Source organism: Anolis sagrei, chromosome 2, assembly GCF_037176765.1.
Source record: "Anolis sagrei isolate rAnoSag1 chromosome 2, rAnoSag1.mat, whole genome shotgun sequence".
Classification (NCBI taxonomy): domain Eukaryota; kingdom Metazoa; phylum Chordata; class Lepidosauria; order Squamata; family Dactyloidae; genus Anolis; species Anolis sagrei.
Genome location: NC_090022.1, coordinates 82,104,343 through 82,124,636, shown reverse-complemented (window position 1 = coordinate 82,124,636; position 20,294 = coordinate 82,104,343). Strand labels below are relative to the sequence as shown.

General features: G+C 46.7%; 1 protein-coding gene across 1 annotated transcript; it reads right to left on the bottom strand.

Moving 5' to 3' along the window:
* Positions 1-2,839: 2,839 nt before the first annotated feature.
* HAND1 (heart and neural crest derivatives expressed 1) lies at positions 2,840-19,899 on the bottom strand. Its single transcript, XM_067463663.1, has 2 exons — positions 19,191-19,899; positions 2,840-5,941 (listed from the first exon to the last, which is right to left on the bottom strand). Exons 1-2 carry the CDS (start codon positions 19,776-19,778, stop codon positions 5,837-5,839), a joined length of 693 nt encoding a protein of 230 aa, XP_067319764.1. The 5' UTR covers positions 19,779-19,899; the 3' UTR covers positions 2,840-5,836.
* Positions 19,900-20,294: the final 395 nt, after the last annotated feature.

Sequence of the window (20,294 nt, the reverse complement as noted above, 5' to 3'; positions counted from 1 at the left end):
GTAGCTTAGTGGTTTCACCCACTGTGCCACCAAGGCCCCTTTCTGATATAAACTTGAACTTTAAAATACCTTTAAAGAAAAAGATCAAAACAGAATGTATTTATATAATCATAATTAGATCTCCATTGAAAGAAATTGGGCTTAAATGGGATCAGTAGCCGTGATTAATTTCAGTCCCACATATTGCAACTAATGTGGTAAATGTGACTAAGGGAATACCTACAGCACATTGTAAAATGAATGCTACCGAATCATGGGAATTGTAACTTGGGGAGGCACAAGCACTCTATGGCCGAGAAGGCGCAAGATTTTGTAAAACTACAGCTCTCATGAGTCCATAGCACTGTGCCATGGCAATTAAAGTGGTCTCCAACTGCATTCATTCTACAATGTAGATGCACCCTTTGTCTGGATCCAACCCATTAACTCCACTTTTGAAAATTCAAAACATATTTCATGCTTTCCCATTGAGACAGTTGATTTCAGTGAGATATAATAATCTTGTCCACAGCCCTCCCCTGAAAACAAAAAGTTACAAAAATATTTTAAAATATTTTTGATCAGATCATCACCATGTTTACCTAAAAGTTAGTTCTGTTGATTTCAACAAAACAGACAGTACTTCCAAATAAAGGCGATCAGAATTTAGACCAAACTGTCTGTTATCCATGTATTAATATTTAACAGGGTTGTGAATCAAACCCTGGAGTGTGCGTGTGTTTATCTGCCTGCCCTCCTAGTGCTAAGGCTTTTTTAAAAAAACACACACAGTTGGGTCTGCAAACCTTCAAGAAGTTATAAACATTTTTGTCTGTAGTAATAAACTGCATACATTTAGGACACAGTGCTAGCACCTAGCAATGTCAATAAATACAGAGACTTTTCAAAATGATGTGTATTTTCAATGAATCTTATGTTATTTATGTATAGGTATAAATGTGATTGACATGTTGTTTATTTGAATTTAATCCCTGTGATATGTGCAACAGGCCCAGGGAGTTTTAGAGTGGTGTAAAAGATGTATCTCAGTTAACTAGGGAGTAAAGGAGGAATCGCTTCAGACCAGGATCATAGAATCATTGCATTGGAAGAGATCTCATGAGCCATCCAGTCTAACCCCCTGCCAAGAAGAAGGAAAATCACATTCAAAGCACCCCTGACAGATGGCCATCCAGCCTCTGTTTAAAAGCCTCCAAAGAAGGAGCTGCCACCACACTCTGGGGCAGAGAGTTCCACTGTTGACCAGCTATAACAGTCAGGAAGTTCTTCCTAATGTTCAAATGGAATCTCCTTTCTTGTAGTTTGAAGCCATTGTTCCATGTCCTAGACTCCAGAGCAGCAGAAAACAAGCTTGCTCCCTCCTCCCTAAGCCTTCCCCTCACATATTTATACATGGCCATCTCAGCCTTCTCTTCTTCAGGCTTAACAGGCCCAGCTCTTTAAGCCGCTTCTCATAGGACTTGTTCTCCAGCCCCTTGATCATTTTAGTCGCCTTTCTCCGGACACATTCCAGCTTGTCAATATCTCCCTTCAATTGCAGTGCCCAGAATTCGACACAATATTCCAGATCTGGTCTGACCAAGGCAGAATAGAGGGGTAGCATGACTTCCCTGGATCTAGACACTATACTATTGATGCAGGCCAAAATCCCTTTGGCTTTTTTGCCATCTCATGACATTGTTGGCTCATGTTTAACTTGTCCACAAGGACTCCAAGATCTTTTTCACATACTGCTGTTGTGTGAAGGATGGGCCAGATGAGATGTTGGTGGACTGCCACTTCCATCAGCCACAACTATCACTGACTAAAGAGGACTGCTAGAACACACAGCCCAACCACACCTGGAAAGTGGCATGCCTTAAAATGGGTTCTTGGAGTGAACTCAGTCTGAGAACTTTGGTTGAGTCTGCTCTTTGGGAGAACCAGACTGCATCTACACTGTGGAATAAATGCAGATGGACATCACTTTAACTGCCATGACTCATTCCTATGGAATCCTGGAGTTGGAATTTGGTGAAGCACCAGCAGAGAAGGCTCAAGACCTTGTAAAACTACAACTCCCAAAATTTCACAGCATTGAGTCATGGCAATTAAAGTGGGGTCAAAATACATTCATTGTACAGTGTAGTTCAGGCATGGGCCAACTTGGGCCTTCCTTCCAGGTGTTTTGGACTTCAACTCCCACAATTCCTAACAGCCCCAGGCCCTTTCCTTTTCCTGTTATCTAAGCGGCTGGGGGGGGGGGGGGGGAAGGAAGGGGCCTGAAGCTGTTAGGAATTGTGGGTGTTGAAGTCCAAAACACCTCGAGGGAAGGCCCTAGTTGGCCCATGCCTGGTGTACCTCCACCCTTAGCTCTCACTTACCTCAGATTTCCTGGCTCAGTGACATGTCAAGATAGAACAGATAATACATGGGGAAATACATCTCTAAACTTACCATGGAAACAGGAATCTGAATAATAGTCAATCCTATTATTAAGAAAATAATATATAAAATATTGTATAAATATTAAAATTAATATGGCGTCCCTACTTCGCGGATTTTCACTAATCACGGGGGGGGGGGGGGACGGGGACCTGGAACAGAACCCCGCAATAAGTGAGGGAACACTGTATATGTGTGTGTATATATATATATACTCTCTCTCTGCCCTGGCTCCTTCTTTGGAAGCTCTTAAACAGAGGCTAGATGGCCATCTGTCAGGGGTGCTTTGAATGCAATATTCCTGCTTCTTGGCAGGGGGTTGGACATGGATGGCCCATGAGGTCTTGGGAGACCTAAAAAAATCCCAGAGAGCAGAAGGAAACCACTGAACCAGGGAGGGGCAAAGAAGAACACCTTCTTATCATAAAGCTTTACTTTATTATTATAATTATAATTATAATCATCATTTCTTTAAAATTCGCATAAATACTTGGCTTGGCAAACCTGTTCTCCTAGCAAGTGGTCATACAGATTTGAGGTAGAAAAAAAACCCGGTACAGGAAATGTATCAAAATGCACCCACTTTAGGTAGTTTAAATACATCCAAAACGAAATTACAATGTAAAACAACAACATTGGGAGAGGAAAGTTGGCCCAGGGAGGAAAGCAGAGGAAGAGGAGGAAGAGAGGGCCCAGGTGTGACGCCTGTATTTACACTCAAAGGAAGTCGGGGGGGGGGGGGTTGGGTGGAAATTAATTCTCCAAACTCAGGGCCAGAAGTGGGCCTATTATCCCTGGCTTGGGTTGCCCAGGCTCAGCTCCACCTCGATGGCCAGTGCAGATGTGCCCACTGATGGGAGGAACCAATGGGGAAGGCGCAGAGCCAAGCGAATCCATAGTTTGGGAAGAGAGGCTGAGAAGGGAATCAACTCAGGCAAAGGTCGCCAGCTCTGCCCTCTTCCGGACAACATTTCCCTTCAGTCCCCAAATCCCTAGCCTTGCCCTGTTTACAGAAGTACCATGAGATGGGTTGCTGTGAGTATTTCCTTTCGTTTCATCCACATCTATGTCAGGCATCCTCAGAAGTTGTGAGGTTTGTTGGAAACTAGGAAAGTGGGGTTTGTATATCTGTGGAATGTTCAGGGTGGGAGAAAGACCTCCTTGAGGCAAGTGTGAATGTTGCAATTGGCCAGCCTGATTAGCATTGAATAGCCTTGCACCTTCAAAGCCAGGCTGCTTCCTGTCTGGGGGAATTTTGTTGGGAGGTGTTAATTGGCCCTAGGAGCCCCTGGTGGCGCAATAGATTAAACCCTTGTGCTGGCAGGACCGAAGACCCACAGGTCGAAGGTTCGAATCTGGGGAGAGCACGGGTGAGCTCCCTCTGTCAGCTCCAGCTCCCCAGGCGGGGACATGAGAGAAGCTTCCCACGAGGATGGTAAAACATCAAAATATCCGGGCGTCCCCTGGGCAACGTCCTTGCAGACGGTCAATTCTCTAACACCAGAAGTGACTTGTAGTTTCTCATGTCACTCCTCTCACGCACACACAAAGCTGGCCCTAATTAATACTTGTCCTGAATTCCCCTGCTTTTTGAGTGTTGCTCTTTATTTACTGTCCTGTTTCAGAGGGTTTTAAAAATACTGGTAGCCAGATTTTGTTCATTTTCATTGTTTCCTTCTTTTTGTTGAAATTATCCACATGCTTGTGGATTTCAGTGCTGGACCACTCTACCAATCACCTTGTCAGACTACACAGAGAAGCCATTCAGTGCTATTCAAGGTGGGCGATTGCAACATTCACACTTGCCTCCAACAAGACTTCTTTCTCCACCCTGGACATTATTCCACAGATATATAAACCTCACTTGCCTAGTTTCCAGCACACCTCTCAACCTGTGAGGATGCCTACCATAGATGTGGGAGAAACGTCAGGAGGGAATGCTTCTGGAATTGGCCAGACAGCCCGGAAAGCTCACAGCAATCCAGGGCCCTTCTACACAGCCCTACATCACAGAATATCAAGGCAGAAAATCCCGCAATATCTGCTTTGAACTGGAATATCTGAGTCCACACTCAGATAATGTGGGATTTTTCTGCCTTGATATTCTGGAATATAGGGCTGGGTGGAAGGGCCCCCAATGTTTCCGCTCATGAAAGCCTTCAGAAAGGACAGTGTGTGGGGCACCTTAAACGCAATGAAAGAAGCCTTCGGTCAGCCTCATGAGCTTCACGGGGTTTTCTTAGTCCAGGGATCCTCGGCGGTGGTTTTGCCACTTCCTTCTGATGATGAAGCGCCTGGGATTTATTGGGGGTCTCCCATCCAAGTCCTAAGTGAGTTTCCAAGAGCGGATGAGACGGGGCGCCTTGCGAGGATCACTTTCCAGGCTGCGATGGGACCTCACAACCTCTGAGGATGCCCGCCATAGATGCAGGCGAAACGTCAGGAGAGAGTGCTTCTAGAATATGGCCATATAGCCCGAAAAACCTACAACAACCCAGTGATTCCTGCCATGACAGCCTTCGACAACACATTGGGAGACTGAAGGGAAATGCGACGGGGAGGCAACGCCCTTCTTCTTGGGGCTCCTCTCTTGGGACTCCGGTAACCAATCCCCTTTACACAACACACACAGGGCTTTTTAGGCTCGGAAAGGTTTGTTAGAAGCGGATCCAGGCCCTCCCTCCCCCCCCCCCCTTTGAAGTGCAACCCACCCCAAGGTAAGGGTCTCGCTTCCACGTCTTCCCTCCTTCCTTAGCTCGGGGCTCTTTCCTTTCCCTTTAATGTCTTCTTTCACACACCCACCCTTTGTGTGTTTGTTTGTTCTTTGTGCAACAGCTCACGGGGTGCCTCCCGTGCCCTTCCTCCCACGCGCGAAGGAGGGAAACACCCGAGGAAGGAAGGACACCCCCCACCGAGGAGGAGGCTGCGAAGCGGGGAAATGGGGGCAGTCAGGCGGAGGGGGGTCTTCTCCGCCTTTCGAGGAATGAGCTCGGTGGGCCCAAAAGAGGCGCGCTCCCTCTCCCCACCTCGGCTGCCCCCTTTTTGTTCTGTTTTGACTGAAGGGCGTTGGGCGCTTCCTCCAAATGGCAACAAAACCCCCCCCCCCCAAAGCTGGAGAAGGACAGCCCAGTTCTTCACGCGCCTCCGTGCTCATGGTGCGTGGAATCCTCCTCCGGGCCTCGCACTGGTTCCAGGAGGTATCTGCACGGACGAAGCTCCTTTCTCCAATCCCGGTTGAAGCTGACTTCAGGGGTCAGTGTCAAGGTGGCCTCTCCCCAAAAGAGGCGCGCGCCTTCCCACTGCACGCGAGCCTCAGGCGGGCGGGGTGGGCGTCGAGGGGGGAGTGCTTTGGGGGTGGGGTGGGGGGCTCAGCCCGGCCCTCTCCCTTCGGGGGCTCCGTCCACTCCGGGTTTCATTGGTTCAGTTCCAGCGCCCAGACCTGCTGAGGCCAACCCGTCCGTCCTTTCAGGCGTTTCTCTCCGTGGCTCAAGGAGGGCGCGAAGACAGCTTCGGGGGGCTGCGGGGAGAAAGGGGAAAGGAGAGAGGGCCACGCGGAGAGATTATTCACCGTAGAGAGCACACCCTGCGCCCTCCCTCGGAAGTCAGCTTCACGTCGTCGAAGGCCTCTAAGTCTCCTCAATAAAATCCCACAGCTGAATAAAATCCCACATTCTCTGCTTTGAACTGGGATATATGGCAGTGTGGACTCAGATAATCCAGTTCAAAGCAGATATTGTGGGATTTTCTGCCTTGATATTGAGGCTTATATGGTTGTGGAGAAGGGCCCGAAGGGTGCGCCTGCACAGTAGAATGAATGCCTCACTACCTCTGAGGATGCTTGCCATAGATGCAGGCGAAACGTCAGGAGAGAATGCCTCTAGATTCTAGAACATGGCCATATAGCCCGAAAAAACCTACAACAACCCAGAATGAATGCGGTTTGACACCGCTTCAACTGCTCTGGCTCAAGGTTTAGGAGCTGTCACTTTGCAAGATCTTTCGCTTTCTCTGCTGCTGCCTCACTAGAAGGGCCGTTCCACACAGCCACATAACCCAGAATATCAAGGCAGAAAAGCCCATAATATCTGCTTTGCACTGGGTTAGCTGAGTCCACACTGCCATATATTCCAGTTCAAAAATGTGGGATTTTATTCTGCAGTGTGGAAGGGGTCTAAACTGCAACTCCTAGATTGAAACATTGCTTTGAGCTATGGCAATTATAGTGGGGTTAAACCTCCATCGGGAGCATAAAAAGGAGGGAGCAAGGTTTGACACTACCAAATCCGGCCATATTGGTTTATACCCCCCCCCCCCCTCATTTTTTTTTATTTGCAACGCCTTAGTGGGAAAGAAGCCACCATAAGAAATAATTCTTTCCAGTCATAATCACAACACTATGTAACAAAATTGGAAACACTTTCTATTCCTGGTTTGAAAGTGATATTTCCTATTTAATTGTCTTTGTTACACTTTAGAAGCTTCATTTTTGTGACTGCCACAAACTATGTTGAATTAATTGAGACTGGATGAGAGATTATTTGAAAAAGTATAGCCGCAGGATGTCCCGCCAAAACAAAAAAAATTGCAATTTAATAAACTTTTCCCTACTTTTTATGATAGAACCAATTAGGAAATGACATTTGCAAGTGAGGAAAAATCGTGTTAAGTGGTTAACAACAACAACAACAACAACAACAATAACAATAAGGATTTAAAGATCGAACTGCAAAGACTCTGGCACAAGCCTGTAAAGGTGGTCTCAGTGGTGATCAGCACACTGGGTGCAGTGCCTAAAGACCTTGGCCTGCACTTAAAAACAATAGGGACTGACAAAATTACCATATGTCACCTACCATAATTCGCCTATATATCACACAGTCCTAGACACTTGACGTGTGATCAAATACAAAAGCCAGCATAGGGATCTTGTTTGCTGTGTAACAATCTTGCTATCTATCAAATAATAATAATGATGGTGGTGGTGGTGGTGGTATCACAAGCCTGAAAAAGTTACAGAAAAATGAACATGTCAAACTCCTCTGGGACTTCCGAATTCAGACTGACAGAGTTTTAGAGCACAATACTTCTAACCTCACGATCGTTAAAAAACAAACTATTGATCGTCGATGTTGCAATCCCAGGTGAAAGCAGGATTGAAGAGAAACAACTGCAAAAGCTGACACGATATGAGGATTTAAAGATCGGACTGCAAAGACTCTGGCACAAGCCAGTCAAGGTGATACCAGTGGTGATCGGCACACTGGGTGCAGTGCCTAAAGATCTTGGCCTGCACTTAAAAACAATTGGTGCTGACAAAATTACCATCTGTCACCTGCAAAAGGCCACCCTACTCTGCACGCATTATTAGCGATACATCACACAGTCCTAGACACTTGGGAAGTGTCAGACGTGTGATCCTATACAACAGCCGGTAGAGTGTCTGCTGTGGATTCATCTTGTGGTGTTTCTATTATTATTATTATTATTATTATTATTATTATTATTATTATTATTATTATTTCCTGTCGTCAGAGACAGAGCCTATTAGCATAAAAAGATGCAAAGTAAACCTAGAGCAACAGAAGACAACTAAAAAATAGGGATTTCTAGCCCAAACCTCCGATTAAGTGGGGTCAGTGTAAGTCCCAACCTTTCTTCTCTCACTTTCAATGGGTCCCGCTATATCTTTATATATATACTTTACTTTCATCACTATGGAGCCCCGGTGGCGCAGTGGGTTAAAGCCCTGAGCTGCTGAACTTGTTCGAATCCGGGGAGCGGCGTGAGCTTCCGCTGTCAGCCCCAGCTTCTGCTAACCTAGCAGTTCGAAAACATGCAAATGTGAATAGATCAATAGGTACCGTTCCGGCGGAAGGTAACGGCGCTCCATGCAGTCATGATGGCCACATGACCTTGGAGGTGTCTACGGACAACGCCGGCTCTTCGGCTTAGACATGGAGATGAGCACCACAACCCAGAGTCGGACACCACTAGACTTAATGTCAGGGAAAACCTTTACCATTACCTTATCATCACTATAAACTATATTACGCTATGGACTGTAGCTGTCATATGAGTCATAATAATTATTACTCTTATTGTGCTATTATTTGGAAGCTTAGAGGCAAGATCCTGCTTAAAATGCGTGCAAATGTTATGCCAGGGGTGGCAGAGGGTTTGGGGGGCTTTACTATCTTCTCAGTGGCTTTATTAGGGTTGGATCGTGGCCTGCTCGCCCTGGTATAAAGGAGGCGGATAGGGTGAGGCGCAACTCCTTCCAAACTCCAGCAAGAAGCGTTACAACGCGAGCCAAGGGCGTTGGGCGACCGAGGCGGCGAGTTTGCGCGTTGAGGTTGTAAAGTAGAAACCCGCGTTGTTGGCCGGTTTATGAGTATGAGATTATCAAGCGGAAGGCAATAAATTTCTGGCCTTTATTTGGAGAGGGTGTATAAATACGGCGGGCCGTGTTGTGGTAAACACCACTTAAATTACGCGCCTGATGAGCCTTTCCGGGCCAAGGAACGTCACTCCGCGCCCGGCTGGAGAAACAAACGCAGAGCCTGAGAAAATAGAAACGCGCCTCTCTGCGGAAACGACTTTATTATTTTGCCCCCAGGGATCGGATTATTTCTGGGAAAGGAATGGGAGCTCTGAAACCGGCTTCCCCTTTTCTCCCGCCCTTTATACAGACCGCATTTGAAAGAGGATCACAAAGCGAAGGGATCCAGTTGGATCCAAACCAAGCTTACTCTTCTCTGACCCGAGAGAGGGAGGTGGGTCGACAGACTGGACCCCAAACTAACAACCATCTCCGGAGAGGAGTTTCAGATGGGATAGATCTGGTCCCATGACAAGAAAGCCTCCAAAAGATCCGAGAAATATACTTGCATGACCAGAATCACTGGGTTGTTGTGAGTTTTCCGGGCTGTCTGGCCATGTTCCAGAAGCATTCTCTCCTGACGTTTCGCCCACATCTATGGCAGGCATCCTCAGAGGTTGATGAGATACCTCACAACCTCTGAGGATGCCTGCCATAGATGTGGGCGAAACGTCAGGAGAGAATGCTTCTGGAACATGACCAGACAGCTCGGAAAACTCACAGCAACCCATCCTAGAAATAATCTGGCAGAAGGGTCTTTTGTAAGAAGATGGTCGGACAAAGCAAAAGAGAGGCCCTGCCCTGAGTCCTAGACCCGATTAGAGTAGACCTATCGAATTAGTAGGGTTTACATTCATGATGAAAGGACCCTTGACTTTCCCCTTTAGGATTCCCTCCAATTGCGCCTCTTCACAAGAGCTTTCTTCACCCCAAAAGTAATGCAAATGGACACAATGCATTGGTCTCTGATCCCCTTTTCTTAGACCAGAGACCTCGGAGTCAATGGGAACCCCTGTTAACTGGTTTCTTTCCTATTCGAGCAATGTCTACGGTTAGAATCCGGAGAGCGGAGTGAGCTGCTGCCTGCCAGCTCCAGCTTCCCAGGCGGGGACATGAGCGAAGCCTCCCACAAGGATGGCAAAACATTGAAACATCCGGGGTGTCCCCTGGACAACGTCCTTGCAGATGGCCAATTCTCTCACACCAGGAGCAGTTTCTCAAGTCGCTCCTGACACATATCAAAGAAGCATTTTTGTAACACACCTAAACAGCACACACCAACCCGAGGGTTCCTCCCACCGAATTCAATGGGAAGGCTTTTTTGAAAAGATGGGGGTGGACTTATTGTGCAACTACACTGTAGGATCAATGCAATGTGATGACATTTTAACCGCCACGGTTCAGTGCTATGGGATCATGGGATTTGTAGTTTGCTGAAGCGCCGGCAAAGAAGGCGAACAACCTTGTAAAACTACAACTCCCATGCTTCCACTGCACTGAGCCACTCCAGTTAAAGTGAAACCAGAGTGCCTCCTAGGCCTGAGAAGGTGCCCTGAGAGTATAGTGGGCGTTCCCCAACCGCAAGAAAGCTGGCTTTTCCTCCCTATGTTGTTGTTCATTCGTTCAGTCGTCTCCGACTCTTCTTGACCTCATGGACCAGCCCACGCCAGAGCTCCCTGTCGGCCGTCACCACCCCCAGCTCCTTCAAGGTCGGTCCAGTCACTTCAAAGATGCCCCCCATAGAAAGTTGTTATTCTGATCTCTGTGAGTGTGGGTTGTGTGATCCGACCAGAGAAAGGCAACCAAAAGCGACGGAGAATGGTATTTATTTATCGTGCCAAGGGCAGACCAAACAGTTGCATTGCATTTTTTAACAAACAAACACGGAAAGTGGTAAATCTAGGAGATAGATCTCTATAGCCATCATCTATTTACATCAGTGCATCTACATCTCAAATCCTTTTGCTTAGCTTCATTGAATTACCTCTTGAACAAGTCAACACATAAACAAGTCCCGTGGATTCAGTGGGTCTACTTTAGTTCAACTTGAGCCTCCAGTGGCGCAATAGGTTAAACCCTTGTGCCCGCAGGACTGAAGACCGACAGAGGTTCGAGTCTGGGGAGAGCTGCGGATGAGCTCCCTCTGTCAGCTCCAGCTCATGTCCAGGGACATGAGAGAAACTTCCCACAAGGATGGCAAAACATCCGGGGCGTCCCCTGGGTAACGTCCTTGCAGATGGCCAATTCTCTCACACCAGAAGCAATTTGCAGTTTCTCAAGTTGCCCCTGACGCGAAAAAAAGAGTTCAACTTAACAATTGAATTCGAGCCTGTAAAGAATTAAAGAGAAACCCGCCTTTCTTCCTGACGTGAGACCCAAAGGATACAACAAAGCAGTTAAAAACTTGAGGACAAAACAGTGCAAGGCCAACGAAACCGACCTATCAAACAACATCGAGTTTTAAAAAGTACTATTATTATTATTATTAATATCCCGCCCTTTCTCCACAAGGACTGGGTCGACTTACAACAAAAGCAACCGCAATGCATAATTAGTGTGTCTGTGTGTAGAGTATTGGGGATCTCCCTACATCCTATTGTTAGTCTTGGATCAGTGAGATTCATACCATCCAACAACTGACACTATATGTAACAAAATTAGTGAGGGGAAAATCTATTCCTGGTTTGAAAGTGTAATTTCCTATTTACTTGTAAGGTATATACTTTGAAAGTAGTTGCTCTACTCCAAAAACTTCCTTTCTGTGGCTGCCACAAACTATGTTTAGCTGAGACTCCATGAGAGATTCATTGAGAAAGTATAGCAAAACGTGCTGCAGGGTGTCCCGCAAAAACAAAGTTAAATAAACTTTTCCCGAGTTTTCATGATAGAATAAATTAGGAAATGACAATTGCAACCTAGGAACAAAAAAACGTGTTACATAGTCCGATTCAAGGGGAGACTCCAGACCCTTCCAGACAAGCCCTATATCCCAGGATCTGATCCCAGAGTTTCTGTTTATCCCGGATTATCTGGCAGTGCGGACTCATATAATCCGGTTGAAAGAAGAAAAACTGGGATCAGATCCTGGGATACAGAGCCTGTCTGGAAGGGCCCTCTGAAGTAGGATCCAATCTTTAAAGATATATAGATCTGCGAGGATGAAATATAGGTATGTGTGTATACATACACATATTCACAAACACACATTAGATATACAGCTATACATGAGATATACATATAACACGGAGCCAAACTTCTTGCATTTTATTATTCTTCTTGGAATCGTTTAAAGAAATTAATTTCAGTGTGAAAATATCCTTCTGAGAATTGGGTTTGGCCTGAAAGCCAGCTTTATTGAACTATAAACAAAGCCAGGGTAAAACATGGCCCAAGATGCGAGCTTTCCTTCCAAATGCGGGTTATGCTTTCGAGAGCGGGGAAAGGGGCCTTTGGAAAGAGAGAAGAAATCAACACATTTCCTAGTTTCCAAAAGACCTCACAACTCTGAAGATGCCTGCCATAGATGCAGGAGAAACGTCAGGAGAGAATGCTTCTGGAACATGGCAATGCAGCCCAGAAAACTCACAACAACCCAGTAATTCTAGCCAGGAAAGCCTTCGGCAATACAACAATTCCCTCCGTGGAATTCTGGCTATGCCTCTGGTTACCTCTTCTTTCCATTATTATTATTATTATTATTATTATTATTATTATTATTATTATTATTATTACACAGTTCTAGATGCTTGGGAAATGTTCGATTTTGTGATTTTGTGATACGAAATCCAGCATATCTATCTCGTTTGCTATGACATACTGTGTTTTTGTGTTAGAACAATAATAATAATAATAATAATAATAATAATAATAATATCACACAGTCCTAGATGCTTGGAAAGTGTTCGACTTGTGATTTTGTGATACTAAATCCAGCATATATACTTATCCAGCAGATAGATAGATAGATAGATAGATAGATAGATATAGTTTGCCGTGACATATTGTGCTTTTGTGTCAGTAAAATAATATCTTCCCCCCAAAAGGTAGATCTCAGTCTCCCTACATCAAACCCTGGACTTCCAGAGAGCCTTCTCCCTTTGGCACAATGGGCCACCGCGTGCCTTTCTGGCTGCGGAAGGATCCAAGTTCACTCTTTTTGAGTGGAGAAGGAAACCGAGGGAAGGCAGAGGCCCTGGCTCCTTTGCTCACTCGCTCGCTCCGTGTCAATCCCGCAGGAGGAGTCCCGACTGTGGATCCAAAAAGCCCGGGGCAAGAGTGCTTTCCTTTCTCGCAGCCCGGCATGTTTATAAATAAACGCGCACTCTTCACCCAACGGGGCTAATCCCAGAAAAAAAGAAAGGCAGTTTTGGAAGGCAAAACAAGGCAGGGTTTTTGTCTCCAGCTCCTTGCCAAAAATTGTGAGCGGCTCAGCTTCTACTCTCCCCACCCTGGATCCTTTCCTGCGATTGAGACCTCATCACACTAGAGAATGAATCCACTTTAAATCCGGTTTCTGCCGACTGCAGAATTCTGGGATTTGTAGATTAGGGGGGAGCCTCTAACAGCCTCACTAAACGACAAACCTCTGAATTCTGCACGAGGCAGAAACCCGATTTAAAGTGAATTCATTCTTTAGTGTGATGAAGTAACACTTCCATTCCACACTTCCACTTTTGTTGCCTTGGTTCCATCCTATGGAATACTGGGATTTGTAGTTTTAAAAGGAGGCACTTTGAATTCTCAGCCAGAGAGTCTAATATCGCCTCAAAGGATTTCCTAGGCTGCAGCCATGACAGTAAAATTGGAATCGCGGTGCTCTCGCTGGGCCTAATTCTGAAAGGTTTATGGGCGTCATTTCAGGGCCTAATATTTGAAGGTGGACTAAATATGTAAAGGGATAGTCCAGTCTTATAAGCTAAGCAGGGTCCACTCTGTTTACTGCTTGGACTGGAGGCTGACGGGGAGGCTCTGCATTAGAGGCAAACCCACCTCCAGGCCTTATCTACATTGACGGTGTAATGCAGTTTAAAACCGGGTATTAAAGAAAGTGGTTTTGCTGTGCAGATGATAACACAGCAAGTCCAATTTGAGGCCCAGATAGTGATTACGCAAACCACGGAGCACACTCAGGACTTTCCTCAATGAGCTTTTGTGGGAGCTGGATTCAAACTGCATTAAATGGTTGGTGTAGACCAGGGGTCCTCAAACTAACTGATACAGTCCTTCAAGGTCATTTACCTAGCAGCCCTCGCTCAGTGACAACCTAAGTCTGAAAGGACTTGAAAGCAAACAACAACAACAACAGCAACAACAATCCTATCTCCTCAGCCAAAAGCAGGCCCACACTTCCCATTGAAATTCTAATAAGTTTAAATGTGTTAAAATTGTTCTTCATTTTAATTATTGTATTGTTTTAGAGTGTCTTTTACACTACAAATAAGATATGTGCAGTGTGCATAGTAATTCTTTCATGTTTTTTTTCCAAATTATCTGGCCCTCCAACAGTTTGAAGGACTGTGACCTGGCCCTCTGATTAAAAAGTTTGAGAACCCCTGGTGTAGACACATAAATAAATGGGGCCCAAATATTCATTGCCAAGGAAGACCCAAGGGAATTCATGGGGTCGCCATAACTGACAGACGATTTGAAGGCATATCCACGCCAAACAATATTTCAGGCCTAATACAACCTTCCTGGTCTTGAGGGTCATGTCTGGGTGGTTCACTCTAAGAAAGGGCTCCAATGGACCTCAAGACAACTCATGTTCTTTATAAGGGCGATGAAGGGAGTGAAAGATACCCATCATGCAGGAGACAGAGCCTGGGAGGGGGCCAAGGCAGAAACTGCAAGAAAAATTCAGGCCTGCAGCAAAGGTCTCTTCTCCTATTTACTTGAAGGAAAAGGGAGGGAAAAAACATGCCATGCTCCCATAGTGAAGGACTGAGACCTAAGGCGTCCAATCCAAACCCCTTGCCACTTGGAGGGGGGGGGGGGGGAGGTGTCTTTTTGAACTTCAGAAAAGATCTAGAGGCCTGAATAACATTGCAGGGATTGCATTACAAAATTTAAAAGGCAGGGGCCAATTTTATATCTGATCGGACAGGCTGGAATATGGTAATTTGGTGTGGATTGAAAAATGGATTTGCAGGGACAATATTCTACAAAAAGGACTTCATTCAGCTATAAGCCTGGTGCAATCTAAATAACAAGGTTTGGCCTTTCCCTATGGAAAATCGCAGTGTGGATGCATTTTCACAAAATGAGGCCCCAGTTATTCTCAAGGCAACTTGTCCTGAGTTTTACACTTTCTCTGTGCCGCTTAAGACCCAGTCAGAAAAGACCCCCAAGACTAGAGGAAAGGAGCTGGAGAAATGAAACCTTCTCTCATTTCCAACCCTTTTTCCCCTGTCCTTCCACTCCACCAAACCTGCCCAGCAAACAGCTCAGGCAACTGTCTCCTTTCCCATCTGAACATCCATCTCAAGCCAACAAATCAATTAGAAAGAATATCCTTCCTATGGTCCTGATTCAATTCACACAGTAGAGGCAATGGCACCCTTTGGCCCGATTCCTGCTAGTTCCAGCTGAGGTCTAATGGGTCAACACATTAATAAATCCCATTGATTTAACGGGCCTACTCTAAAAGGGATACCAGTAGCATTCCAGCGGAGGCATGAAGCCACCATCTTAAAAGCACTTATACCAAGCTAACTACTTCATCACACTTGAGAATGAATCCACTTTAAATCCGGTTTCTGCCTCCTACAGAATTCTGGGGTTTGTAGTTTAGTGGGGCTGTTAAAGCGTCCTCCCTAAACTACAAACCCCAGAATTCTGCAGGAGGCAGAAACCGGATTTAAAGTGGATTAATTCTCAAATGTGATGGGGTCCTAAGTTCAATAAGTGCCCCCCTCAGGTATGTTTTCAATTTAAAAAACAATGTGCATATATTTCAAAAGACTAGAGATGTGACCTCAGCATTATGCAAGAAACTGGATCCAGATTTAGTCATCCTTCGTTTTGGACCCTTTCCCTGCAACCTGGATTTCATTGTCTTATTGGGGTGGTGTGTGTTTTATTGTATTCCTTCAGTTGTGAAGCACACTGTTCACACAGGCATGCTTTACTTTTTAGCCCACAACTGCTGGTTCAGTCAGGATATGGGAAAGCAAAGCAGAGTTTGCAACCCAGACTGAAAAGAAGACAATAGCATGTCATATCTCAAGTTTGCTTGAATCTTGGGATCTCTTGAGGAAGGGAATCAAATGAGGTCTGCTTCTGCTGCCCAGGCACTAAACACTAGCAAAAAAGTAAAAGTCTGTTGCAAATATGCATCTTTGAAAAGGAGAATATGAAACACAAGTAATAAAATTAGGACACATAACCTCTATCTCTAAAAACACTTTTGCTTTGTTTCTGAATAAAAATATTCCCATACATTTTTTTCCTGTCAGGAGCAACTTGAGAAACTGCAATACATACAAATGTTCCCATACAAATTACTACCATCTAAGATAACTCTTTTGTTTTGTTTCCAAGTCAGCAGGGGCCAAGGATGCTTTGGCTTCCCAGGCAGGAGCAGGGCTTCCTCCACCATCCAAAAGGAAGGCCCAAAAGAAACCCATTGGGATCAGAGGAACTTCAGTTGCAAGCCATGCCTAACACAAATGCATGCATGTGTTTTATTCCCATTGATCTAAATGAGATCATAATGCATACATATGTCTAACTACCCTTTCACACTGCAGTTACAACACTATCATTCCTCTAACTGCAGCGGCTCCATCCTATGAAGGATATCTTGAAAGATCCCATCATGAAAAATAAACAGGGCCAAGCTTGGTTACTACTTGGATGCTGGGCTACCAAGGAACATCAGGAACAGGACTCATATTTCACAGATAGGTGAGGACAAACCACCTCCAAGGATGCCTTGGTAAGAAAATCGGATTACGTTATGGGGTTGCCATAAATTGACAGGAGACCCAAAGGCACACAGAGGGCATTCTCAACCAGAGAAGTGTAGTGCAAGAAACTGCCCAGGATCCCATTGGATGTGGCTATTGCAGTTCAAGCAGAATCATAGCATTGCTGCTGCAGGGCTGTGAATCTGGATCCAGTTCAGGGATGAGCACACTGAATTCCAGAGGATTAGAAGTGCTTTTGATCCTTCTCCCAGGAGCATCACATCCTCCATATTGTCAATTCCAAACAACCAAGACGAAAGATAAATCTATTCGGAAGGCTATCCTATCCAACCACATATTCCTGACTAATGCATGAGAGTGAATGGGTTCAAAAACCAGCCCTCCTTCTCCTGAGGCAAGGCATCAAATGGGGCTTTATGCATGCAGGATCGTGTACAATAGGTTATTGTAGCTATTATTATTATTATTATTATTATTTAATATTAATAATATTATTGTGGCTATTATTATTATTAATAGGTTATTGTGGGATTCTTTCATATTAAGATGACAATTACAATCATGGCAAGCTATATACAACCAACAATTTTCTGTTCATCTTGGCATCCCTTTGGTTGTCTTGTGGCAGCCACAACCCCACCACACAGAGATGGCAAACCCATGTTGGGATTGTGTGTGTGCCTAAATGGCCTCTAAAATTATACAGGTTTTTGAAGGCAAGGAACACTCCTTATCCGCTCACTCTTCTGAAATATAGCCTACCCTTATGCGGCTGAGGGGGAAAGGGAAAGGGCCTGAGGTTGTTAGGCATGGTGGGAGTTGCAGTCCAAAACACCTGGAAGGTCCAAGTTGGCCCATGCTTGGCCTACAGCATCAGGTCAACTCTGGGCTTCCATTCAAGTGCTAGCCAGAACTGACTAAACTCTTTTCCTCCAGGACTAACAAAGCCCCAGCTATTCCACCCATATTTTAAAAATAGGATGTGGAGGAAAAAACTAACTAAGTTTCCTAACCAGCAGAACCTTTTTGTTCTGCTTCCAGTGGGAGGGAGAAGATTGTGCCAAGCCTGGGCCAGGCCCTGGGTTACAAGGCTAAGAACTACTCTGGAAAGAACATCCCTTGCAAACCATATGAGTGACTTTGCTCATTGAAGACAAAGGGAAGGCTGTACTTGCAAACTTCTCCTTAACCGCGAAAATGTCTCTGGACCTGGGCAAAGTTTACTTCTATCTATCTATCTGTCTGTCTGTCTGTCTGTCTGTCTATCTATCTACATATCGAGGGGTCCTCAAGCCTTTTAAGCAGAGGCCGGTTCACAGTTCTTCAGAAAAAAACATTAAACTAATTCCTATGCACATTGCAATTTCTTCCTTGCAGTGCAATAAACAAAAACAATAGAAGAGCAATTCAATATTGAAAATGAGGGGGGGGGGGGAATTGATCAACATACACTGACCAGTATTTCAATGGGAAATGTGGGCCTGCTTTTGGCTGAAGACAGAGTCAAGGATTGTTGTTGTTGTGTGCCTTCAAGTCGTTTCAGACTTAGAGTGACCGGAAGCCTAAAGTTTACTGTGTGTGTGTGGGGGGGGGGGGGGGGTGACTTTGGAGGGCCGCATTTGGCGCCTTAGTTTGGGACCTCTGGTTTATTCTATCTATCTATCTATCTATCTATCTATATCTATATCTATCTATCTCTCTCTCTCTCTCTCTCTCTCTCTCTCTATCTATCTATTATATAAATATTTAAATATCTAAATATTCAATCTATTGACTTACATATTCTGTGTGTCTGTCTATCTATGCCAGTCTTTGAAATGCACCTAACCCAAGCCCCTTCCACACAGATGAATAAAATCCCACATTATCTGCTTTGAACTGTAAGTATATGGCAGTGTGGACTCTGATAAACAGTTCAAAGCAGATATCGTGGGATTTTCTGCCTTGATATTCTGGATTATGTGAAAGAGCCCTCTGTGACCCGGAGCAGCCTTCTCTCTCTCCTTCCTTCCCTTCCTTTCCCCCCTTTTTTCCCTTTCCTTTCTTTCACCTCCTTTTCTTCCTTTCCTCCCTCCCTTCCCTTCCTTCCTTCCTTCCTTCCCTTCCTTCTTTCCTTCCCTTCCTTTCCCTTCGTTTTCTTCCCTCCCTTCCCTTCCCTGCCTCCCCTTCCTTTCCCTTTCCCCTTCCTACCTACCTACCTACCTATCGTTCCCTTCCTTCATTCCTTCGGCTCCCTCCCTTCCCTTCCTTCTTTCCTTCCTCCCTTCCTTCCCTTCCCTTCATTCCTTCCGTTCCCTTCCTTCATTGTTTTTCTTCCTTCCCTCTTCCCTTCATTCCCTTCCCTTCCTTCCTTCCTTCCTTCCTTTCCTTCCTTCCCTTCCTTTCCCTTCCTTCCTCCTTTCCAACGAGGCTGCCCCTTCCTCCTCCCCCCCCCCTTCCTCCTCCTCCTCCTCCTTTACCTGCGCCTCTCGCTTCCTCTTGGCGGGCCCGGCGGCGGGGTCGTGGTGTCGGGGCTCGGCCTTCTTGAGCTCGGCCTTGAACCCGGCTTCGGCGCCGGCGGCGAGGGGCCCGTCCTTGGCCAGCACCTCCATGAGGTAGGCGATGTAGCTGGTGGCCAGGCGCAGCGTCTTGATCTTGGAGAGCTTCGTGTCGGCGGGCACGTTGGGGATGCACTCGCGCAGCTCCGCGAAGGCGCTGTTGAGGCTCTCCGTCCGGCGGCGCTCCTTCCGCGGAGGGTGAGGAGGAGCCGGCGGGGGCGGCGGCGGAGGGGGCGCCAGCGAGGGGGCCGATCCCACCGGGCCTGAGAGGGCCTTGCGCCTCCCCGGCAGCTCCGCGGGGCCGTAGGACGAGGCCGGCGAGCAGCCCAGCTCCGGGGGCGGCGCGGCGGGCGGGGAGAGGCCGGGGGCGCCCAGCAGCCATCCCGGAGGAGGAGGGTGAGGGTGAGGGTGCGGGTGAGGCGCAGGGTGCGGGTGGGAGTGGGAGTGGGGGGGCCCGAAGAGGAAGGGCGCCTCGTGCAGCAGCGGGTGGTAGCCCCCCACCACGTTCATGGCGGCCCCCTCCCCGGCCAGCAGCGCTAGCAGCGGCCCATGGGCTCGGCCTCGGCCCCGTCTCCGCCTGGCCCGGCCTGGCCTCGCCTCGCCGCCTTCTCGACGCGGCTCTCCTCGGGCTCCGGGCCCCTCGGGGGCTTTATAGGGCGGCGCGGCTTTGATGCCCTCCCTGCCCGAGGGGAGGGGCCAGAGGAGGAGGGGCAGGGGAGGGGAGGGGTGGGGAGGAGGAGGACCCGTCTGCACGGACCATTTGATGCAGTTCCAAGCCAGCTTCCACAAAAACCTCAAGGCTCTCATCACCATCTGGGGACCCAGCCACACTGTCTTGTTATAGTGCAGCTTCGCGACATTGAACTGCATTGTGTCTAATGCAGGCATGGGCCGACTTGGACCCTCCAGGTGTGTTTGGACTTCAACTCCCCCCATTCCTAACAACCTCAGGCCTCCCCCCCCCCCGCCACCACTAGAGAATGAATTCACTTTAAATCCGGTTTCTGCCTCCTGCAGAATTCTGGG

Excerpts from the sequence above, each read along its gene's own strand:
- HAND1 (XM_067463663.1), bottom strand. The coding sequence starts at position 19,778 with ATGAACGTGGTGGGGGGCTACCACCCGCTGCTGCACGAGGCGCCCTTC. Across the intron at positions 5,942-19,190 it reads AGAGGAAGCGAGAGGCGCAG|CCCCCCGAAGCTGTCTTCGC; the intron begins GTAAAGGAGGAG and ends TTCTCCCCGCAG.